Raw genomic sequence first — 25,490 nt, forward strand, 5'->3', positions numbered from 1 at the left:
CAGAGGCCCCCAGCTGTGGCTGGCGGTTGCCAGGGCCAGGAGACTCACGCGTGGTGGGGAAGGAGCTGGGGCGCACGAGGCCGGGAGTGTGGGAGGTCCCCCACGTAGTAGGAAAGGACCGAGTCCCCAGACTGTGTTTCTTTCTCCCCACTTCTTGTTTTTCCTTTGAATCCTCTCTAGGAGCTAGATTCCCGCCACGCACACTCTTCATGGAAAGCAGACTCGTGCCCCCACTTCCTCTGGGCACAGGGAATAAGTTGAGACGACTTGGCTCCTACTCCAGCACTTTCTTTCCCCTTAAGTCTCCGTTGGGATGCCTCATCCTGCAGCTGAGAAGGCTGTCCCGGCCCTGCCTGGGGGTAGAGGGACACTGTGGTGAGCTGGTCCCTGAAGTCGGTACATCTCCCCCTACACACACCCCGTGCCTCTGGCACCACACACCACCAAAGCCAGTGCTTTTATATTCACCTGTATCTTCAGTAAGAAATCAGCCAAGGTGCCTCTATCTTGTGGTCTCCCCTTAGTCTCTCTCTGCCCCAATCTCCTGGGAGCCCACATGCCCCCATCACCTGCCCAGGGAAGGTGAAACTTTGATTTGTCCTGACAGGAAAGATCCTACCTACAGAAATAAACAGAATGCACCTGTATGATACAGATTAGTGTTTACAGCCTGTAAAGTTTGACAAGCAAAACGCAAAAGTGAAGGGACTTGTCCAAGGCCACACGATGAGAAGAAGGATGAAGGGAGGAGGGGGGGTTTGCTCCGGGGCCGCAGTGGGGAGGAGAGGGCGAATCAGGCTTGCAGAGACCTGTCTCCTGGTCGAAGAAGGGTCAGGTTTTCCCATCTTATTTGCTCAAGGGATCAGCAAGCGGCCATGGCTAGGGCCGCAGCTGCGAGGTGAGATATGGGAAGTGGTGAGCTCTGGGTCCAGGGTGCAGAATCTAGGGAGCCTCCTAGATACGCCTGGAGGGAGGCGGTGAGGGGGAAAAGTGGAGAGAGAGAAGGCTGGGCAGGCCAGGGCAGCAAGCCAGGCAGAGCGTGTGGCAGAGCAAGAGGTTGGCAGCGAGATCAGAGCCTGGAGGGCAAGTCACGGGGTGAATGTAACTAGATAAAGCTTGCCAGGAGCTTGGAAGAAAAAAGGCTCTGGAGCGGTTGTCTTCCTGTGGTCCTTATGTGCCAGGCCCTGGAGAAGAGCAAAGTATGATTCCTAGCTGCGAGCCACAACACCTGGCTCTGGTGGCAAAGCGTCTTATTAAATGGATGCTGGATTTTAAAAAGGTGGGGGTGGGTGGGTAGGGGGATGCCGGACGTGTAGAGGGCTAGTCCTGAGCTCAGGAAATGAAAGCCAGCCATGCTTAAAAAATGTTTAAAAGAAAGGGGGAAAAAAAGGTCACAGCACCTCTAGGAAGGACAGAGAAGCAGATTTGAGTCCACACAAATAGAATACCCCAATTCACACTGGGATGCAGAGTTGGTCTGGGGACTGACAGCTGCCACCAGAACTCCTGTGCCCATTACCTCTGGAAGTGAGGGAGCTGCCCTCATCATTGCCATCAGTCACCAGAAGGGATTCTGGAGGTTGCTGGCTTCTGATTCTTAGCCTGGGTGTGGCCTTGGATCAGTGAGACCTGGATGGTAGACCCACATCCTCGCTGCAAAGCAGCAGGTCAAGGGCAATCTGGCACTTTCCATTTCTTTTCTTGCAGGGAGCAGAGGTATACTGACCTCGAAGCTGAAGCTTCAGGATGCCTCAGTTGGGGATCCGTTAAGCTGTAGAAACTTCAGGCCCCATAAAGCCCCCATCTGCCCCTGCTCACAGTAGCATGGAGAAGGTATTTAAAACCCAGAATTTATTAATGGAGACTTTGGCTTAGAAAGACTAAGGTCACATAGCTTAATATATGGGCTGGAACTCAAACTCCTATCTTTGACTTCAATACTTACGGTTTTAACAAGTAAACTGAACTGGGGATGCAGCAGAGGACTCCATCACAGGCTTGGAAAAGCCAGATCATTACCCAGAGACGTGGGGCTCTGGGTCAGGGAGTGGTCCTGGCATTTTGTTTGTTTGTTTCCAGTTTTATTGAGAAAGAATTAACATACATCACTGTGTAAGTTTAAGGTGTACAACATGATGGTTTGATTTGCATGTATTGTGAAATGATTACCACACTAGGTTTAGTTAACATCAGTCATCTCATTTAGATACAATAAAAAGAAAAGAAAAACACAATTAAAAATTTTTTAGGGCTTCCCTGGTGGCTCAGTGGTTGAGAGTCCGCCTGCCGATGCAGGGGACACGGGTTTGTGCCCCAGTCCAGGAAGATCCCACATGCCGCGGAGCGGCTGGGCCCATGAGCCATGGCCGCTGAGCCTGCACGTCCGGAGCCTGTGCTCCGCAACGGGAGAGGCCACAGCAGTGAGAGGCCTGCGTACCGCAAAAAAAAAAAAAAAAAAAAAAAAATTTAAATTTATAACTGTTATAAGAGATGAAGATTTAGTACCTCCACCTCTCCTCATCTTCTCTCCAAACTTTTATCAAACTTTTAATTATATAATTGACCTACCGTACTGCATTAGTTCCAGGTGCACAACGTAGTTACTTGATGTTTCTATATGTTACAAAATGATCACCACCATCCTGGCATTTGTCTGCAGACATCTCAAGGACCAGAATGATGAATGGTGGGCAGTTGGCTGGGACAATGGGGCCACTGGGGATAAAAGCAGCCTGCTGGCCCTGCCTGGAAGGAGCGCATTAAGTGGAGGAGTCAGCTAGGAAGTCTCCAGCAATGTGGTATGTTCAGGCAAAGAAGGTTGAGCAAGAGTTTCATGGAGCCAGAGGCTAAGAACAGGGAGACACTGATCCCTAGTGGGGTTCAGGAAGGCATTTGGGGTGGGGCTTAGAGCCCAGCCTGATAGTAGCATCCCACAAGTCTCATTTGCCCGTGCTTGGGTCACTGATGACACAATTAACAGCCTTTGCTATGTGACTCATCCATTCTCACCTGTCTCTCAAGTTTCCATGATAGCGATGACTGGCTCTTGGATGTTGCTCTCTGCATATGGGACCCTCTGGGCAAGCCTCTGCATGAGCTACAGGGCGCAGCAGGTTCCGAGCAAGCCTCTAGGTGAACCCACATCAGGTTTCAGGACAAAGATAGGCAGTGCCAGTCCAGTGTTTCAGTGAGTCAGCCCAGGGCTAGGCCCTGGGGACATAGTCACAGCCCTTGCTCTTGTGGGGAGTGCAGATGCTAAATAGTCCTACAGATAAATATGCAACCGTGTCGCTTGTGTTCTAAGAATAAATAAGAATGGATAGAGGCTGACCTACTTTAGTATGGAGAGTCAGGAAAGCATTTTCGAAGAGGAAACATTTGGTTTGAATACATAGGGACTTCCCTGGTGGTCCAGTGGGTAAGGCTCCGTGCTCCCAATGCAGGGGGTCTGGGTTCAATCCCTGGTCGGGTAACTAGATCCCACATGCGTGCCACAACTAAGAAGTCCGCCTGCCGAAATTAAAGATCCCGTGTGCCACAACTAAGACCCGGCACAGCCTAAATAAATAAATAAATATTTTTCAAGATAGGTAGGAGTTAATCGAGCATAGGATGAAGAGGCAGAGAGAGACTGAGGGATTGGTCTCTTTGGAATCAAGGTTCCTTGGCAAAATAAAAGACTCAGTCCTGGGAATCCAAGCTCATGGGATGGGAGAGGCCCCAGGACATGACTGAGTTTGTGTGTCTGTGGTAACGACTACCAGAAGTAGAACTGCTGGATCAAAGAGCATCCATGTTTTAAATGTGAAATTGCCAAATTACTCTAAAAATGGAGTACTGACTTAACGTTCTCTGGAATGGTGTCAGGAAGGCCCTTGTCACCCTTTTCTATTGACCCCCTCCCCATCATCTGTACAGGGTAAATCATTTTCATTTTTACCTACCTGATGGAATATTATGCAGCAGTAAAATGAAATGAACTATCAAACCATGAAAAGACATTCAGGAGGGAACCTGAGTGAAAGAAGCCAATCTGAAGAAGCTACATTTAGTATGATTCCAACTATATGACATTCTGGAAAAGGCAAAACTATTCAGACAGGAAAAAGATTAGTGGTTGTGAGAAATGGAATATTTCCTGCCATGTCAGTAAACAAAGGATGTCATAGCCACCAGCGATTGCAACAGAGCTGGTGAGCCCTGAGGGAATTCAGGAAAGAAAGAATACCTGCCATCTAGCAGCCATCAGACTGCAGCCACTCCCCATGGTGAGCCCTGAGGAAACCCAGGATGTGAAAATACAGGATACTGGCCCCAGATAGCTGAGGTGCACATCAAAGGAATGATTTCAGTGAGCCCAGGCTCTTTCATCTTCCCATACATAGAAAAGCTCTAAATTCCTTAACTTGACATATCTGGTTTCCCTAATTAACAGTAAACTTTTGATGTTCCCGACTACCTGCCCCTTGCTGCAAAACTCTTATGTATTCTAGCTCCCCACTCACCTCCTCGGATCAGTTTCTCAGAGCTATCTGAAATGCTGTCTCCTGGGTTGCAGTCCTCATTTTGCCCCAAATAAAACTTAACTTGCAGCTCTCACGTTGTGTATTTTTTTTAAGTCAACAGTTGCCAGGGGTTGTGGGTGGGAGGGGAGGGATAAATAGATGGAACGTAGAGGATTTTAGGGCAGTGAAAATACGCTGTATGGTGCTCTAATGATGGATATATGCCATGGATGACATGTACGTATAATGATGGATATACATTTGTCCAAACCCATGGAAATGCCACACCAAAACTGAACTCTAAGGTAAACTATGGACTTTGGCCGATTATGATGTGTCATTGTAGGTTCATCCTTGGTAACAAATGTACCATTCTGGTGGGAGATGTTAATGGGGGAGGCTATGAACTGTGTGAGTGCAGAAGGTATATGAGAAATCTCTGTAGTTCCCTCTCAATTTTGTTGTAAACCCAAAGCTGCTCTAAAAAATAAAGTCTTTAAAAAACAAAACAACAGCAAGGGGCTACTGAGTTTGGTGTGGTAGGCCAAAGGAAGAATTCTAGGAGATGGGAAGAGAGGGGGTCAGATTATGTACGACCTTGCAGGCCTTGTGAGGACTTTGGCCTTTATTTGGAGTGAGATGACGGGTGTCCAAAGCCACTTTTGTTCTATGGCCCTCCTTAGTTGAATAAATAAATATAAATATAATGTCATCTATATGTGACATAATATATAATATTTATAATGTCATAGATATTTTAAAAAATAGAACAAGTACCCAAAATATTTCATTATCATTTTACTGCCTATGTTAATATCCTGAATTAGTATATTGTTAGTTTTGCAAGTTTTTGAACTGGATTTAAATTGAATCACACTGGGCTTCTTTTTTCTGCAACTTAGATTTTCCCCTCAAGTTTACATTCCTGGGATTCATCATGTTGTTGCTTGCAGCTTTAGGTCATTTCTTTCCACTACTGAATAGTATTTTATTGAAAATAATACAATTTTATTTATCCATCTCAGTGAATACTTGGCTTGTTTTTAGTTATGTACTGTTACAGTGCTACTAGGAACAATCTTGTCTGTATCTCCTAGTATGAATGCTATAGGATATTTACCTGGGAGTGAAATTGCTAGACCATGAACATCTTTTTTTTTTTTTTTGCGGTACGCGGGCCTCTCACTGTTGTGGCCTCTCCCGTTGCGGAGCACAGGCTCCGGACGCGCAGGCTCAGCGGCCATGGCTCACGGGCCCAGCCTCTCCACAGCATGTGGGATCTTCCCGGACCGGGGTACGAATCCGTGTCCCCTGAATCGGCAGGCGGACTCCCAACCACTGCGCCACCAGGGAAGCCCGATCATCAACATCTTCATTCAACATTATTCCAGATGGTTATATCTGTTTACACCTCCAGAGTTCCAGCTGCCCTGCAACCTCAGTAACAATCAGATTCTCAGACTTTTAAATTTTTGGCTGTTGGGTGGTTGACAAATGATACCTCATTGTGATTCATTTTGTGTTTCACTGATTAATGAGGTTAAGCATGTTTTCCTGGGTTTTTTGGCCATTTGTATTTCTCTTTGATGAAGTACCTCTTCAGGTCTTTTGTCTCTTTCATCATTTGCTTATTGATTTTTAGGAGTGCTAAATGTTATTCCTATGTCAGTTATACGTATTGCAAATATCTTCTTCCAGTTTGTGGTTTGTCTTTATACTTTCTTTGTGGTAACTCTTGAATAACACAAGGTCTTAATTTAAAGTAATTACATTTATCCATTTATCCATCCTTTATGGTCTTCGCTTTTTGTATCTAGTTTAAGAACTCTTTCACCATCATGAGACATAAGGATATTCAACATTGCCGTCTAAAAGTTTTATAGTTCTACATCTCACTATAAGTGAAACAAGGAGGGTGTGGATGTCTAAAAAACAAACAAAAACACCTAGTTTTTGTTTGCTTTATATTTGCTTCATAATTTTCTTGCAGGTTTGTGTCTTTCCTGGAGTTTGTATTGTTTTTCAGTGTTTTCCCATTGAGAGAAGAAACAGGTACCTTCTTCACCCTGTCCCTAAAATTTTGAGATTAACGATTTTGTCTATAGCTGAAATCAATTCCATTATTTTTCCTGAGGATACCCTTTCTTCTGTTCTAATCTGGTTAGGTGGCTGCTAAGACTTGCACAGAAGTCAATCTAACACTCCTGGTTAAATCCACCATTCCTTGTATTGCCCATCTTTCTCTTTCTTAGTCATCACTCTTTTACTTCGCTGGAGTACATACTCAGCTTCCTTAGAAAGGGCACATGTGGGACTTCCCTGGTGGTGCAGTGGATTAGACTCCACGCTCCCAATGCAGGAGGCCCGGGTTTGATCCCTGGTCGAGGAACTAGATCCCACATGCACACCGCAACTAAGAGTTCACATGCCGCAACTAAGGAGCCAGCAAGCTGCAACTAAGACTCAGCACAACCGAATAAATAAATAAATAAATAGATATTTTTTTAAAAGGGCATATGAAACATACATTCTCTGAGTCCTGCAAGTCTAAATGGCTTTTCAGAAATTTCTCAGTTCACAATCGGACTGAGGATAGAATTCTAAATTCAAAATAATGTTTCCTAATGTGATACATTATTGATTGTTATATAAGCTTAAAATAATTGGTTTTTCCACTTCTTATATACTCTGCTAGTCTGGGAAATATACCAAAAGACAGCATTGTTAAATATTTCATGACTTTTTGAAATACTTACTATTTTTGTTTTAGAAAAGTTTCCTGGTTGATGCAAAATCCCAGTTGTAGGGTTAGAGAACTGGCATTAGAAAGCTTCCAAAACAAAGGCTTTCAGAAGGGAACTGTAATAAACAATGTTGCTAATGTTCTTGAATTAAAAGGAAATATTACATATTTTGTGCACGATGCTTTTTTTAAAAAATAAATTTATTTATTTATTTATTTTTGGCTGTACTGGGTCTTCGTTGCTGTGTGGGGGGCTTTCTCTAGTTGCAGCGAGCAGGGCCTATTCTTGCGGTGCATGGACTTCTCATTGAGGTGGCTTCTCTTGTTGCAGAGCACGGGCTATAGGTGTGAGGGCTTCAGTAGTTGTGACACGTGGGCTCAGTAGTTGTGGCTCACGGGCTCTAGAGTGCAGGCTCAGTAGTTGTGGCACACAGGCTTAGTTGCTCTGCGGCATGTGAGATCTTCCTGGACCAGGGCACAAACCTGTGACCCCTGCACTGGAAGGCAGATTCTTAACCACTGCACCACCAGGGAAGTCCCACGATGCTTTTTAATTAATTATTTTTTAATTGAAATATAGTTGACCTACAATATTATGTCCGTTTCAGGTGTACTACATAGTTATTTGACATTTGCTTACGTTACAAAATGATCACCACTGTAAGTCTAGTAACCATCTGTCCCCAGTTATTACAATATTATTGACCATATTCCTTATGTCGTATACAATGTTTTTTTTTTTTTTTTTTTTTTTTTTTTTTTTTGCGGTACGCGGGCCTCTCACTGTTGTGGCCTCTCCCGTTGCGGAGCACAGGCTCCGGACCCGCAGGCTCAGCGGCCATGGCTCACGGGCCCAGCTGCTCCGCGGCACGTGGGATCTTCCCGCACCGGGGCACGAACCCCTGTCCCCTGCATTGGCAGGCGGACTCTCAACCACTGCGCCACCAGGAAAGCCCCGTATACAATGTTTTTTAATTTAAAGTGAAGTTTTCCCCCAAAATCATTTCCTTCCAAATATTGAAGGTATTGCTGCATTGTCTTCCAGCTTCTTTCACCTGACTGCTGAACCATCTGATTCTCATTACCAGATGCATATGTATGTACGTATTTATCTTCCTACCTACTACCTACCTACCTACCTACCTGCCTGTCTACTTGCATACCTACCGCTGTCTGTCTACCTATCTACCCACCCACCCACTCACCCACTCGTCTATCTCTCCCTCCCTCCCTATCTATACCTAATTTCCTTTACTTTCCTATAGGTGGCGCTGCAGAGGAGGGCAGAGCAGAGCGCGCCGCACTGTAGCAGGAGAGACTTCCCCAGTAGGGGGCGTAGCCCATAGGTGCTGGGTCTCGGAGAGCCGTACGCAACGTCAGGGGCGGGAACAACTCGCCCCGCCCCTGCCATCTGAGGCGCCCTATGACTGGAGGGAGGAGCCATCACTTTGGCAGTGCCGTTGGTGTGGGAGGAAGAAGGCTTCGGCCGAAGGTGACGCTGAGGCGACGGAGGTGCGGAAGCAGAGTGGGCCGTGAGTGAGAGCGAGCCACGGCAGCACTTCAGGCGCTCTCCCCCACCTCTCTGCAGTGAATGGCGGCGGGATGGAGCACGAGGGGAGCGGCGACAGCGGGGGATCGGCCGGGCTCCTGCAGCAGATCCTCAGCCTGAAGCTCGTGCCGCGCGTGGGCAACGGGACCTTGTGCCCTAACTCCACTTCTCTATGCTCCTTCCCAGGTACCGGCCCCGCCCCGCGCCTGCGCACTGCGTGCCACGCCGCGGCCGCCCGGCTACGCGGCGGCGCCCCTTCCTCAGCGAGCAGACTGGCACCCCGCCGTTCCGCCCGCTGGGGGCTGTTTTCCTCTTGGAAGAAGGTTCCCTCTCCCTCGGCCGAGAGCTGGGGGCCTTAACCCCTCCCCCGTCGCTTCCTTGCCGGCCCCTCGGGCCAGGCCACCCCGAGCCCGCGCTGGGGACCCGTCAGTGAAGGGAGCTCAGTCACCGCCCGAACTGATCTTGCTCTTAGGAGTTTCCAGACGCCCCAGGTTCAGACATGAACTCGGCAGAGCCCTGTAGGCGGCCGTCCCTCCTTGTTTGGGGCACTGGAAGCGGTCATCCCCGCCCAGCCCCTTTCGTCCGCGCCGGCTTCTCGGCTTTCCCAGCTCGGACAGCGCATGGTCCCCGCCGGGCTGAGGGCCGTCAGTCAGAACTCACACACCCTTTGTTTCTAGCGTAGCCCAACCCCTTTACGCGGGGAGGTGGTCTGCCGATCGCTACCACCCAAGTTCAAATCCACCCCCTCCACCAGCTTCTCTTTCTAGGAATCATTTTCTGAGACCTGTTGCCGAGCCTCCCACTCATGCGTTCGAGGTCTTTGATGCAGCTTCTTTCTAACTCTTACCTACACTGGCGATTCTGCTGGGCCTGAGAGCAGGGTTTTTAAAAATTAGAAATCGAGATAGAAAGCTATCGTGCTCAGAAAACTGAGAGGAGGAGAAATTACTTGGGAAGGCCGAAAATAAAGCCTTTGACGGGAGAGCACGGTTGTGTGTTGGCCCTTTAAAGGCAAGAAGGCTGAGATAGGGGTGATTGAAGAGACCTGCAAAGGAAGGAGGGTTGGATTACTGACTGCAGTTGTAAACAAGGCACCTGTGATTTCTCTTTCGCTGGGCAGCGACTGCCAGGCGCCATTCAGCGGACACCAGGGACTTGATATGTATTACCTTCCTAGTATTTTCCCGGGCAGGTTTGTGAAATAGTTAATAAGATAACCGTGTTGGGGCAGATGCAGATGTTAGCTTGAAATCATGCCTAAAACGATAATCTGGCAAAAGGTATCAAAAGGTACTAAGATCACATTTGACAGTGACAACAGAAATATATGGCATTCTGGAGACACTGTCCAAAAAATGAAATGTTCATGCAGTCTGGAGGCAGTACTGAACTGGATCAGTCTGTTTTCATTGTTTCCTTACTTTCCCCACAACTCTTTATTTGGAAAATTTTCACACCTACCGAAAAATTGAAATGATAGTATAACCAATATCTATATGCCCTTTACTTAGATTCATTATTAACATTTTGATTCTTTCGCTTTCTCTCTAAATATATATATGCATACACATAACATTTTTACTTTCTGCGAGCCTTTTGAAAGGAAGTTACAGAAGTGACAACGCTTGACGCCTAATATTTCAACACATATCATTGAAAATGAAGACATTTTCTGCCACAACAAAAAAAACACATCACACCCAAGAAATTTAACATTGATAGAATATTATCTAATGTATTGGCCTTATTTAGATTTTCCCAATTTTGCCAGTTGTTCAAATAATGCCATTTTTAGCTTTTTTCCTTTTTTTTTAAATTTATTTTTTAATTTTGGTTGCGCCGGATCTTCATTGCAGTATGTGGGACTTCTTAGTTGCGGCATACAAACTCTTAGTTGTGGCACGCATGTGGGATCTAGTTCCCTGACCAGGGATCAAACCTGGGCCCTCTACATTAGGAGCATGGAGTCTTACCCACTGGACCACCAGAGAAGTCCCTCCTTTGTTTTTTTTTTAAATTCCAGGATCTAATCAAGGGTCCCACATTGCATTTAGTTGTCATGTCTCTTTAGTCTTGTTGAATCTAGAACAGTTCCTCCATCCTTGTTTCAGTTTCTTGAGACAGACCTTTTTGAAGTCCAGGCTAATTGTTTCATAGAATGTTCCATAATCTAAATTATCTCATTTTTTCTTCATGATTAGATTCAGATTAAATATTTTTGTTCAGAATGCTGCCTACACAGGTGATGTTGCCCACTTCCCAGGGCACCTCATCAGGAGACATTTAGTGTCAGTTTGTACCTTTATTGATGACACTAGGTTTAATCATTTGGTGAAGATGGTGTTTCTCAGATCTGTCCACTGTAAGGGTACCTTAATCCTTTTGTAATAAATCATGTGAGGTGATACTTTGAAACTGAATATTCTGTTCAATCTGTTTCGCTTTTAGTTGCCTTTTCTTTCTCTAAGAAAAGATTGAGATAAGTGAATTTGGAACAATAGTTTTAATATGTCATAGTAGAGAATCTGTAGCTAAGTGAATTGTTTTGCTTTCAGCAATTGTTCTGAAATATTAAACTGCAGTATGTATTTGAGTTTATGGGAACTTCTTTGAATATATAACTTGGGGGTGGTGATCACCGGGGATCATTCATTTAGCAGGTATACGTTGGTCAAGTGCAGGCTGTGGGCTGGGGGTATAAATATGCATGAGATAAAGCCCTTGACCGCAGCAAGCTGATCAGAATGTGATGGGTAAACACAGTGGGTAACCACACAACCTCCCTGCTGTATCTCTTCTTTAGCTGGAATGGACAGTAAGTACATGAACTGTAATCCCTTTGGAGGCACCAAAGCCTGCTGACAGTGAATGTCGTTCACTGTCCTGATTCTGGAATTGTTTCTATTTTGGCCCCACAGAAAAGGTTCCTTGCATTTTATGCCAACTCGATATGGCAGGATCATTGCTCTGAAATAGTCTGTGGTTTATCACTGTCAGGAAGCTTTGAATTGATTTTTTTTTAAACCTGCATTTGCAATTTAGCTGTTTAGGTTTCTGCCTAACCCTCCTTATTGCAAGTTGTTCAGATTTCTTTTGTTGTTTTTGTTGTCATTTTTAACAAATCTGAGTGCTATGAAAGGCAGATTTTTTTTTCCTGTATCAGGAATAACATTCACTTTCTGAAGGTATGAATTTCCTTATACCTTCAGTGTCGAAGTGTATCTTCTGATAAACTAAAACCCACTAATGTTTTGGTTGTGCCGTTGCTGGAATCAAGAATAGGTCACCCTTGGATCAGTCATTTACTCATTCAGTCAACAAGTATTTACTCAGTGTCTATTGTGCGTCTCTTGTTTCCTAGGCACCAAGTAAAGGTGTATTAGTAAACAAAAGAACTTTCATTCTAAAGGGGAGAGAGAAAACAAAATTTAAAAGTATGGAAAAGACTAACATAACATTGTGAAGCAACTATACTCCAATAAAATTTTTTTTAAAAAAGTGTGGAAAGGAACAGATGGTGGTGAGCGTAAGACAGGGTAGGGGGATAGTAAGTGGCAGGTGTTGTGTGTCAGGTGGAATGCTGTTTTACTTAAGGTCACAAGGAAGCCCTCTCTGATGGTGCCATTGGAGAAGAAATCTGAAGGGAATGAGGAACAAGCCACGCAGCTGTTGGGAGAAGAGCCTTGTGAGCGAGGGGCAGCAGGTTCAGAGGCCCTGGGACCGGAGCTTGTTAAGCAACATGAAGGAGGCCAGTGCAGTGGGTGGAACAGGGTGGGCAGGGCAGGGAGAGGAAGTGAGGTCAGATCCCAGAAAGCCATATTAGAGGGTTTTGAGCAGAGGAAGGATGATCTGACTTACTTTTTTTTTTTTTAAGTATACAATTTAATGCTTTTTTGCAGAGTTTGCAGCCATCACAAAAAGCAACTTTAGAATATTTTCATCACCCCAACAAGAAACCTTGTTCCCATTAGCACTGACTTTCTGGCTTTGTGTGGAGAATAGGTGGAAGGCCAGATCAGGACAGATAAGATCTAGCCAGGCTAGGCCCAAGAGACCATTGGGATTGAGGCAGGCCAGAGGGGCACACAGAAACAAGGGATGAGTGGGCAGTTAGGCAATGGCCTCAGGAGAGAGGTGGCAGCCCACTGCTGGTAGTCCTGGTGGGCAAGGTATCGTTGTTAGGAGAGGAAGGGTGTCTAGGAAAAACTCGCTGTTTTCTTTTACTCTCACACTGCTGCTACACTCAAAACACTTCTGGCGCCAAATGTGTGGTTTTTCCATGCATCAAGCAATTCTGGGACACCAGTTGGGTGTCCTACAATTCAACTCAGTTCTGACACTGGCTACTTGGAGTTAGCATCCAATCCCACAGGTTAAAGGCTCAGTTCCACAAGACTGCCCCAACCCCCAACTTCACATGCCAGTCAGAAGTCCATGTTGTCCCACGTGCTTCTGACCAGCTGAGGTTCCCATGTCCTCCTTCTCGTTCAGTTTTGTTTTTTTTTTTTTGCGGTACGTGGGCCTCTCACCATTGTGGCCTCTCCCGTTGCGGAGCACAGGCTCCGGACGCGCAGGCTCAGCGGCCATGGCTCACGAGCCCAGCTGCTCCGCGGCATGTGGGATCTTCCCGGACCGGGGCACGAACCCGTGTCCCCTGCATCGGCAGGCAGACTCTCAACCCCTGTACCACCAGGGAAGCCCTCGTTCAGTTATTTTGCTAGAGCAGCTCATAGAATTCAGGAAAACAGTTTACTTATTAGGTTACTGGTATATTACCAAGGATATTAAAGGTTGGAAATGAACACCAGATAAAGAGTTGCATAGGGTGAAGTCTGGAAGGGTCCCCGAGCACAGGCGCTTCTGTCCCTTTGGAGCTGGGGTGGGCCACCCTCCCAGCACATAGATGTTTTCACCAACGCAGAAGCTCTCTGAACTCTGTACTTTTGGAATTTTTATGGAGCTTCATCACCTAGGCATGACCAATTATTAACTCCCTTCTAGCCTCTCTCCCCTCTCCAGAGCATGGAGGGTGGTGCTGAAAGTTCCAAGCTTATAAAATCATGGCTTGGTCTTTCTGGTCACCATCCAGGAGCCCACCAAGAGTTGCCTCATGAGAACAAAAGACACTCCTGGAAATTCCAAGGGATTTAGGAGCTCTGCATCAGGAGCCAGGGTCAAAGACTAAGTATTAGAACAAAAGATTTTCCTTGCACCATTATCTACAAGGGTTTTAGGAGCTCTGTGTCAGGAATCAGGAGTAGAGACCAGTATATATATACTAGTATTTCACAAGGGAACAGATGGATCCCCTGGCAGGTAGGTGGGGTTGGGTAAGAGAGGGGTCTCACAGTGGGCAGTGTGGACAGATGCAGGCTGATGGGCAGTTAGCATCTAGGCAGTCCAGCAATGAGTTGCAGGACTCAGTAGGACTGCAGTTCCCAGGACCGAGGCGGTTTACTTAGAACCCTGGCATCAGAGGCACTGGCTGTGCTCATATAGTTGTTCGACCTGGAACATGAGGCAGAGTGGGGCCAGCTGAAAGGATGGCTGGGTGCCAAGCCTCACGATTCCCACTTCCATTTCTGGTGATTGGAGCCAGGTTGGTCTTGAGGCCTTGCTTGGAAATGAGGTGACTCAGCTGCGGAGGCTAGAGGGCCGGGGAGCCAGCCGTTACAAACCCCTTTTGTTAACACAGGACTCACCTAGAGGATTCTGAAATCTGTGTGGCTTTTCTCTTTAACTCAAATATTTGTCTGAAAAATATCTTAAAGATACACCCTATGGGCAGGGATCTTTGTCTTTTAAAAAATTTTTGTTTTTGTTGTTCACTGACACGCCCAGCATATGGAATGGTCTCGGTAAGTATTATATTTGCTGAATGAATGAACTCTCAGTGCTTGTATTAGTTTGCTATTGCTACTGAAACAACTTACGACAAATTTAGTGGCTTAACACAACACAGATTTATCATCCTACGGTCCTGGAGGTCAGAAGTCCAAAATGGGTCAGCAGAGCTGCCTTCCTTCTGAAGGCTCTAGGGAGAATTTGTTTTCTTGACTTTTCCAGCTTCTAGAGGTCACCTGCATCCTTTGGCCTATGGCTCCTTCCTCTGTCTTTAAAGCCAGCAGCATAGCATCTTCAAATCTCTCTGACTCTGACCCTCTTATAAGAACCCTTGGTTACATTAGGCCCAACTATAAAATCCAGGCTGACCCTCACCATCCCAAGATGCTTAATCGAATCACACTCCCTTTTGTTATGTAAGGTCGCATTTTCATAGGCTCTGGGGTTGAGGATGTGGGCATCTTTGGGGCCCCTTCTGCCACCAGTGCTTCGTCTGATTTCCCCTTATAATGTTTTTTTTTTTTTATGAAACCACCTCGATGGCAGTTTCTCTTTTTTTAAATTTATTTATTTATTTATTTTTGGCTGTGTTGGGTTTTTGTTGCTACGTGCGGGCTTTCTCTAGTTGCGGTGAGTGGGGGGCTGCTTTGCATTGGCGGTGCGTGGGCTTCTCATCGCGGTGGCTTCTCTTGTGCACTCTAGGTGCGTGGGCTCAGTAGTTGTGGCACATGGGCTTAGTTGCTCCGTGGCATGTGTGATCTTCCCAGACCAGGGCTGGAACCCGTGTCCCCTGCATTGGCAGGCAGATTCTTAACCACTGCTCCACCAGGGAAGTCCCTCTCCTTCTAATCTTTTATTTCAGATTAATAACCTGATTTATTCTTCAACATGGGGAAATGATGTGACTTTAGCTGCCAGAGTAAACAAAGCTGAAGATAATGCACTTTATTTGAAACAGTGAACAAGGAAATACTGTAAGATATGTAAACAAAGATTTTTGACCATGTGTTGACCCAGGGGAATGAAAAGTACTATATGATAATCAATAAATAGCTATTAAATAGATGGCAAATTAAGGCGCAGTGGATTAAAGGGAAATCACTTAGTTTTTTTTTTTTTTTTTTTTTTTTTTTTTTTGCGGTACGCGGGCCTCTCACCATTATGGCCTCTCCCGTTGCGGAGCACAGGCTCCAGACGCGCAGGCTCAGCGGTCATGGCTCACGGGCCCAGCCACTCCGCAGCATGTGAGATCTTCCCGAACCAGGGCATGAACCCGTGTCCCCTGCATCGGCAAGCGGACTCTCAACCACTGCGCCACCAGGGAAGCCCAATCACTTAGTTTTTTAAAAATGTTTTATTGATTGAGGTTTGCCTTAACTGTTACAGTCCTGTAATAATCCCATCCATCTGAAAAGTGTTTTATAAATTGTACTACTCATCTAGTGTAATACAGCCTTTTTTTCCTACTTAGAGTGACTTAAGTGATGCGATATAAAATATGTAGGCACTGAGCTAGCTGATGGATGTAGCTCAGGGTTATAGGAAGGTGCATAGTGCTTCCCCTTCTCAGAGACTCAGGGAGGAGCTGACCTGCTGTGCCAGATCTTGTTTGCAAACAGATTCCTTTCAGCTTTCAGGAAAATGGAGATGTGAGTTGATAGCCCAGCAGGCCTCCTTGGGCAGGTGCTGTGCTCCTGAGAAGTGGTAACAACAGGTGAGCAGGTGAGCGTTGACGTCTGCTAGGGCTGCTACAACAAAACACCACAGGCTGAGCGGCTTAAACAACAGAAGTGTATTTTCTCACAGTTCTGGAGACTGGAAGTCCAAGATGAGGGTGCCGGCACGGTCAGGTTGTGGTGAGGGCCCTCTTGGGCCACCTTCTTGATATGTCGTCACATGATGGGGAGAGAAAGAGAACAGGAGACAGAGAGAGAGATCTCTCTTCCTCTTATAAGGCCACAGTCCTGTCGGATTAGGGCTGCCGCACATGAATTCAGTCCATAGCAGTTGAGTAGAACGCCCGAGTGTCCAGACCCACTTTTACTGAAGTTACCAACGTAGTGTGTCTCTGGCAGATCAAGGCCTCACCTGCCAGTTCACTGCCCCGATGGTTCTGTGGCAGCCAGTAAGAAGCCAAGCTCCAGCAGTGCCTTGAGTTGCTGCGGAAAGCAGTGCTTGTCTCTCAAATTTGGGGCGCTCCAGCAGAAGCCCCGTGACAGCAAGGCCCAGGAGTGGCCTCATGTCATTGGTGGCAGACAGCAGCCAGGACGGTAGCTGCTCTGGGGTCTTGGAGGCAGGTTTGTATCCCGTTTGTCCACCCTTGGCATTCCTGGTGCCTTTATAGAGTTCCGTGCACACTGGGTGGTGTAATGGAGTTCAGAGTCTCTTAAGTGATTTGGGGAGGAGCTGGGAAGGACTGTGGGATTGAAGACGGGTTACTGCTTTAGCAGGGAACTGCATGACACTGTCCTGTGGCTTGGGGATGAGCTGGCAGTGGGTGGTACACAAGGGGCCCTTGGGCGGGGGAGGCCAGGGTGCAACAGCAGTGGCCCAGGCAGGAAGGATTTTATCAGGGAGGGGCAGTACCTGAACACCAGACTCTGCAACCTCTGGAGCTGCTGCCAAGAAGAGAGGGCAAGTCTCCTGGGCCGTGGAAGCAAGAAGGGCTGGTGCCCGAGGCTGGAAAGGAGCCTGCAGTGGTATCTGGTAGAGTAAGTCCCCTACGTACGAACGAGTTCCGTTCCGAGAGCACGTTTGTAAGTATAATTTGTTCATGAGTCCAACCAAGTTAGCCTAGGTACCCAACTAACACAATCGGCTATGTAGTACTGTACTGTAATAGATTTATAATACCTTTCACACAAATAATACATAAACACGAAAAATAAAGACAACATTTTTAATCTTACAGTACAGTACCTTGAAAAGTACAGTAGTACAGCACAACAGCTGGCATACAGGGGCTGGCATCGAGGGAACAGGCAAGAAGAGTTACTGACTGGAGGAGGGAGAGGAGGTGGGAGATGGTAGAGCTGAAGGATCGTCAGCAACAGGAGATGGAGGGCAGGCTGCAGTTTCACTCACGCCTGATGTTGATGGAATGCACGTTCACATCTTTGAAAGTTCGCAACTTGAAGGTTCTTGTGTAGGGGACTAACTGTACAGGTTTGTTCCTGAAGACGATGGGGACCCAAACCCTGAGGACTGAGAATCCTGCCCACAATTTCTGATAGACACTATCGACTGGAAAGGGGTTTTTTGTTTGTGTGTGTGATTTTTTTGGTGGAGGAGGAGCAGTAGTTAGTATACATATATTTTTTTACATATTATACATATATTTTTTTATGTTATATATATTTACGTTTTAAGCTTGGGACATTACTATTTAATCACTTTATACTCCATATTGCATGATTTAGACTTGGTTTAACAATTTGCCAAACACCATCAAACAAAATAGACAAGTTTCAACAGTATTATAAAATTATTCTGAAGATGTATCTTGTTCAACAGAAAGGAAAAGAAAACTCATACCAGTGGTTTGAAACCTTTTGTAGCGATCTGATAATTTGTCACCAGAACAGAAGTACAAAAACACCCTCAGTCGTTTGTTATTTTTAATAAGCATTGAGCCGTAGTTGAGGTGTCCCTGATGTTTTTATTGAGAGCCTTGCATCCAAAACAAGAGCGAGGGACTTCCCTGGTGGTCTAGCAGTTAAGACTCTGCGCTCCCAATGCAGGGGGCCTGGGTTCGATCCCTGGTCAGGGAACTAGATCCCACATACTGCAACTAAGAGTTTGCATGCCGCAACAAAGATCCCACATGCTGCAACTAAGACCTGGAGCAGCCAAATAAATAAATATTTTTAAAAAAAGGGACTTCCCTGGTGGCACAGTGGTTGAGAATCCGCCTGCCAATGCAGGGGACACAGGTTCGAGCCCTGGTCCGGGAAGATCCCACATGCCGCGGAGCAACTAAGCCCATGCGCCACAACTACTGAGCCTGCGCTCTAGAGCCCACGAGCCACAACTACTGAAGCCCATATGCCTAGAGCCCTTGCTCCGCAACAAGAGAAGCCACTGCAATGAGAAGGCCGTGCACCGCAACAGAGTAGCCCCCGCTCACCACAACTAGAGAAAGCCCGTGTGCAGCAACAAAGACCCAATGCAGCCCCAAAAATAAATTAATTAAAAAAAAAGAACAACCAAGAGCGAGACATCCTAATCTAGGTGTATGTAGAATATGGTATTAACTGAAACTTTGACTTAATATGTGCAGAGAATTAGTGCAGCCATCAGTGAGAGTGTGGAGGGTGCCGGGCAGGGATTTGGCCCCACCTCTAATCACCCCTGGCTCCCTAACCCCTCCTCCCCCTGCGCCCAACAAGAGTAAAAATAAAAAGAAATTGATTTGGGAAAAACCACACAAAACAGTGTGCTTACAACTCAAATGCAACTTCAAGAAAAGCCCCTGGCCCTCCCCTTTGCCACTCTCCCCTCTGCCCCAGCCCACTGATGCTCCTCATTGGTCGCTCTTTTTTTTTTCCCGTTTTTTGGCTGCGCCCCACGGCATGTGGGATCTTAGTTCCCTGACCAGGGATTGAACGTGCACCCCCTGCACTGGGAACGTGGAGTCTTATTCACTGCACCACCAGAGAATTCCCAAGCTTTTTTTTTTTTTTTAGTTATTTATTTTTGGCTGCATTGGGTCTTTGTTGCTGTGCGTGGGCTTTCTCTAGTTGCGGCGAGCAGGGACTACTCTTCATTGCGGTGCGCAGGCTTCTCTCTCACTGCGGTGGCTTCTCTTGTTGAGGAGCATGGGCTCTAGGTGCAAGGGCTTCAGTAGTTGTGGCACACGGGCTCAGTAGTTGTGGCACACGGGCTTAGTTGCTCCGCGGGATGTGGGATCTTCCCAGACTAGGGCTCGAACCCGTGTCCCCTGCATTGGCAGGCGGATTCTTAACCACTGTGCCACCAGGGAAGCCCCCGCTTTGTTTGTTTTATCAAAGTAAAAAGTGAATGGTCATAAACCCTCCCCCAGCCTATCCTATTCCCAGAAATAACAATTTTCTGTATCTTAATATGTATAAGAGGTGGCACGGAGGATGAGGGCGTTGCTTCCAGCGTGGCTCAGCCTGGGCTCTGCCTCGTGCTGCAGCGTGGGCGCCAGCAAGTGTCCTCACCTCCCTCTGCTTCTGTTTCCTCATCCAAGCGTCAGAGATATTAATATGTGCTTCGTAGAGCTACTCTGAGAATTGCATGAGTTAATATTTGTCAAGCACTTAAAACAGTGCCTGTGCATGTTGTAAATATTAAATACACATATGTCCAGACTCTTCTGAGTAGACAGAAGCATTTACACACATTTGTTTCTTTTGTTTTTTGTTTTCACAAAAACAGGATCTTATTCTACATATTCTGAAACTTACGTTTTTTTACTTCCCACTGTGGATTGGGCATCTTACCCCATCAGTATTTTTTTTTTTTTTTTTGCGGTACGCAGGCCTCTCACTCTTGTGGCCTCTCCCGTTGCGGAACACAGGCTTTGGACGTGCAGGCTCAGCGGCCATGGCTCACGGGCCCAGCCACTCCGCGGCATGTGGGATCTTCCCGGACCGGGGCACGAACCCATGTCCCCTGCATCGGGAGGTGGACCCTCAACTACTGCGCCACCAGGGAAGCCCCACCCCGTCAGTATTTAAAGAGCTGCTCCTACTTTTATTGATTGTGTAACATTTCATTATGCGGATATACCATAACATGTTTCACAAGTCCTCCATCGACAGACATGCAGTTGGTGTGACAGTGCTTCCAGGAACCTCGTGACCTTGTCCTTGCCCTTGTGTATTCCTGGAAGTAAAATCACTGTGGCAAAGGGTATGCACAGTTGACTGTTTTGGATATGCACTTCCAGTTTACCCTCCAGAGATGGCTTTCTAGTTTGTGTTCCTACTGGGAGTGTAGGTGCCACCTGTGAAGTACTGTGCTGACAACCCTTTGCTGCTCAAAAAACCTTTGATGGTACCTTCTAGGGCTTACATGTTGAAGTCCTTAGTTTGGCCTTCAAAGCCCCCCGTAATGTGACCCCATCTACCTTTGCATCCTTAACTACTGTTACTCTTATAAACCCTTTGCTTCAGTCAGGTCAGCGGTTTTTAACCAGGGTAATTATGCCCACAGGGGACGTGTGACAATGTCAAGATATTGTGGTTGCCACAATGGGAGAGAGTGCTACCAGCATCCAGAGGGTAGAGGCCAGGGGTGTTGCTCCACATCCTACAGTCAACAGCCTCCCACAACAAAGAGTTAAATGGTCCAGACGTCAATAGTGCTGTGGTGCAGAAACCCCAGTTGAGCTGTTGACTGATCTTTAAAATTGCCTGGTACTTACCTGCCTCAAGTGCAGGGATGGACAACAGATTTCATCTAGTGTGACACCTTCATTATATCCATATATGGGTAAAGAGCTCTCTTGAGAATTCTGAAGCCATGCCTGGGCCCACTGGGGGAAAATGTTATGTCTGCCATTTGCTAAATTGTAAAGTCATGAGGGCAGGATGGTATCTCCTCCTTTTTTTTGTATTTTCCAAGATATCTCATGCATAGGTTTGTATACATAGTTGTTGGACAAATATTTTAATGTTTCCTTAGTTACTGTCATCCTAAGAGGGATAGAGGTTCTCTGAAGGAACCATTTCCTCTTCTAACCTGCCCTCTCACTTGCCATTTGTCTTGAAGCGAAACATTTACATATTCTGGTATTTATTTCATGTCTTAAAGAGCTTTGATACCCTAATAGGTGATGGGTTCATATTTACCGCATTGTCTTGAAAATGATTGTTGAATGAATGTAATTGTATATAGAGCTTTTCCATTTGAGATGAGTGAATAATCAAGAAGGCAGGGACGGTCATCAGGCATTGACTGCATAGCACCCTGTCAGCGGTACTTACATTTGTCCTTATGGGAGGGAAATCATTTAAGTGAATTTTCAAATCCGGGTGAACCTTTTCTTCAGTGTTTGGGAGTACAGGTAGCTTGTCAGGGGTTGGCCAACCTTTTCTGTAAAGGGCCAGATTGTAAATATTTTAGGCTTTGCAGGTCATATGGTCTCTGTCACTGTTTCAGCCCTGCTCTTGTAGCTTAAAAACAGCCATAGACAAGACTGAAGTGAATGGGCATGGCTGTGTTCCAGTAAGAGTTTATGTACACAGACAGGTGGTGGCCATAGTTTACTTATCCCTCCCAAACCATCAGTGTTTGGATATTTGACTGATGAACCTCCATTGCAGCTGAATGGTTTTGAAAATGAAATAACTGGGCATAGTGACTACCCTTTTGTAATGATTGCCCTGGGAAAGGCAGTGATGTACGACCTTTCTTTGCTCTCCCTTGTAGAGATGTGGTACGGTGTGTTCCTGTGGGCACTGGTGTCCTCTCTCTTCTTTCACGTCCCTGCTGGATTACTGGCCCTCTTCACCCTCAGACATCACAAATATGGTAGGTTCATGTCTGTAAGCATCCTGTTGATGGGCATCGTGGGACCAATTACTGCTGGAATCTTGACAAGTATGTTAGACATTAAAATACAGTCAAAATGTTTCATTTGACTAGTTAGTTAATTTTAGGAACCATTTTAGAAACATGTCTCAGTGAGATGAAGAAGAGTGATCTTTAACCACAGATCCTGTTTTTTTTATGTATTGTTTTCTTTCTCACCCCAGTCCCCCTTATTTGGCTAACATCTTTGACTTACTGAGTCAGGTTTTGTCTCGCTGGCTTCAGGGAAGCCATGTTAAGCTTTGTGAGATAGATCTTGTGAAATAGGTCACTAGCAAAAGAAGATATTTGTCTTTTTGGAAGCTACTGCTCCTTTCTCTTCAGCTGTCACTTCACTGATTTGTGACCTTGCAAGCTGGTTAACAAATTACTTGCACTCATCCAGGTGTAGTTATTTTAAGGATGGAAGAATAATTCTAATGACAAGAATTATTGTTTAGAAAAATACCTGGTTGTTTTTTCCTCTCAGGACTTTCTGAATAAGAATTGGAGTAATATTCATAATTATAAATTATTTTTACCTGTCTGGTGTTTTTTTGGGGGGGAGGTGTGGCTTTTATTCATGTCGAAGGGATGAGAATAAGTTTAAATCATTTTTAAGCTCATAATGAAATACAAATAACATGTATATTCTATATAAATTAAAAATTATAAGAAAGCAAAGATAAAAATCCTCCATTACTGCATTCCTAAGTGGTATCCACAGTTTGCATTTTGGTATATGCTTTCAGACTTTTTTCTAGGTATACATGTAAACATAAATTTTTTTCACTGTGAATTTAAACCTTGAGCTTCAAGCAGAAATCTCCCTCTCTCTTTGACTTGAGGGATTTTTTTGGGGACAAGGTGGCCTAGTTTCTCTGTGTTCCGTAGATGATGAAACCTTTGTGATAACACGGGGGAGGAGGCCAGTTTTCTCCTGTTTGCATTAAGGAGTTTCCATAACGGGCCTTAAAAAATATTTTTAACTGTATCACCTGCTGCTGTCTTTAGAGACCCTCTGCTCCAGGTTCCTTGCTGGATTACTGGCCCCCAGGACCTGTTTCAGATTTCTCATCAGTAAAATAGGGATGCTGTGTGATGACTAAATGAAAAAATGTGAATATAAAATACTGAACCAGAATATCTACCATATAGTAATTGTGCAGTAAATGTCGTGTTAATGTCCTTCTTCCACGCTAGTGCATACAATCTGTTCCCTTCCCATTGTGCTGCTCCTTCTGGTTTGCTTTTTCCTGTCTTCCCTTAATCATCCAAATCCCACTTTGGGACCCAGTTCAACTTCTTTAAGCTTCTTCCGACTCAACCCACTTTTTTTGGAGACAAATTACAAAGGGGCCCAATGGAACATGTGCCTTTCAGATGTTAGTAGCACAGTGTTTGTGCATTGCCTCTGGCGGTGGGCATTTCAAAGTCACAAATGTTCCTGGCAACCAACACAGGTATTGATTAGTGTTGTTCTTTCTTCTCCTTAAAATATGTCAATATACCATCACATCACATTTGTAAAAGGTGTAGACACGTGATTAAAACACTATATTTCATCTTGCATTATTCAAAATCTACTTCATGTTTGTGTTTCTGTCTTGTGTCTCCAGCTAGCTTCTGTGACCAAGGAGAATTCTGTTTGGAGCATTTTGAGGGGGGGCGGGGGCGGCAGGGCAGTCATCTGTGATGTTTGGGTCTGTTATTTTCAAACTATTGAAATCTTGACTTTCTTTATACAACGCTGAGTCCCTGTGAGCAATTCAGGGTACCTAGGTAGAGAGAGATATTTGTTTTGTTTTGTTTACTCAATTTCTAGGAAGTTACAGTGACTAACATAATAAAAACGATTAATGATGTGGGTAACAGAAAGGACTCCCCAAGTATCCCTCACCTCTCACCCTTTGAATGAATAGCAACTTGATAGGCTTAGGGTCCCCCTCTTTTCCTTTTCCCACCCCTTTCTCCATCCATTTCTTGAGGGGAGCTCTGAGTATAGTACAAAGTAGGGTGGGGTTTCCCTGTGGCTGCTCCTGAAATATTTCTTGCTCAGTCCCACAGGGAAGATTCTTTGTCATTTATTGCCAAGAGTTTGTTAGGTACCTGTTAAATGCATGCGGAATAAGAGATGTTTTTGAGTTTGTAATCAGGTTAAGTGGAAATCGCCGTCTTTGTGATTTCAGTTATGACTTCCAGGTGATTTTATTCAATAAATCTAGGAGACTCTCAGTTTAAAGGATTCACTTTTCAACACAGAAAAACACTTGTCAGTGATTTGCAAACCATATAAGGAATACTTAAAACCTAGAGTAGTCAGCAAACAAAACATTTCTGTAATGTCTAAATTTTAATGTAAAAAATTTAGAACATTCTACTGGTAGAATTTTAAGTGCTATATATTCCTGATTATATTAACCTTTTTTAAAAAAATATTCTTGAATTTTTGAACAGGTGCAGCAATTGCTGGAGTGTACCGAGCAGCAGGAAAGGAAATGATTCCATTTGAAGCCCTCACCTTGGGCACTGGACAGACGTTTTGTGTAGTGGTGGTCTCCTTTTTACGGATTTTAGCTACTCTATAGCACATACCCTCGTGCTATGATGGCGAACCTAAGTTTCATAGAATCCTCAAAAATAATACAGTATGGAATGTGTTTTCTTAGTTCTTCAAACGGGAAGCAACTTGGATGAAAAGGTATATGAAGAACAACATTTCAGTTCTTTCTTCAATTTGAAGCTCCAGGAATTAAAGATCTTTTTGGACTCATTGTTCTCAACCAAAACAAATCAAGTTTCTTTTCTTTCTTTCTTTTTTTTACATATTTAATTCAGGCAGTTTTACGGGTGCACCTTTATGCAAGCCAGGTCAGCAGTGCTTCTGGGTTGGCATCCTTCACACTGAAATTTATAATGTTCTGTGAGAAAATGCAACGTTGCATATTTCAGAGAAATTATGGATCATATTAGTGTATTTCTGAGCAGAGTATACTGTACTAAAATCTAACTTGATCTAATCTTGATTAAAATTTGGCAAACTCATCTCTTGCTACATCTTCATGACAGTAAGTGCCAAGTAGGTTTTGGTTGAATATAGTGTTGAGAACAAATTTGGTGAAATTTGTTGCACACACAAAAAATCTGTAACTCAAGTAGTGGCTTTGATTCCACTGTTTAAAAAGAAAGGAGCTAACTACTGAATGACGTGACATTTTTATGGATAACTATCCTGACCTGTGATTATTTAATACATTTTAAGAGATGTGAATTTGTTTTTTTGTACATTTTATCAAAATAAGCTAGATAA

At 45.1% G+C, this 25,490-nt stretch overlaps 1 protein-coding gene across 3 annotated transcripts; it reads left to right on the forward strand.

Moving 5' to 3' along the window:
- Positions 1 to 8,838: 8,838 nt before the first annotated feature.
- On the forward strand, positions 8,839 to 24,768 carry TMEM170A (transmembrane protein 170A; the record flags this gene model as incomplete). Of its 3 annotated transcripts, XM_079723234.1 has the most annotated exons (4): positions 8,851 to 8,983; positions 9,918 to 9,989; positions 22,040 to 22,210; positions 24,638 to 24,768. In XM_079723234.1, the coding sequence occupies 4 exons, from the start codon at positions 8,851 to 8,853 to the stop codon at positions 24,766 to 24,768; spliced, it is 507 nt and encodes a 168-aa protein (XP_079579360.1). The 3 variants fall into 3 exon arrangements, with proteins under 3 accessions (XP_079579362.1, XP_079579360.1, XP_079579361.1); XM_079723236.1 differs by lacking the exon at positions 9,918 to 9,989 and having other exon boundaries at positions 8,839 to 8,983; XM_079723235.1 differs by lacking the exon at positions 9,918 to 9,989 and having other exon boundaries at positions 22,040 to 22,141.
- Positions 24,769 to 25,490: the final 722 nt, after the last annotated feature.

The sequence above is a fragment of the Hyperoodon ampullatus genome (assembly GCF_949752795.1).
Source record: "Hyperoodon ampullatus genome assembly, chromosome: 18".
Lineage (NCBI taxonomy): Eukaryota > Metazoa > Chordata > Mammalia > Artiodactyla > Ziphiidae > Hyperoodon > Hyperoodon ampullatus.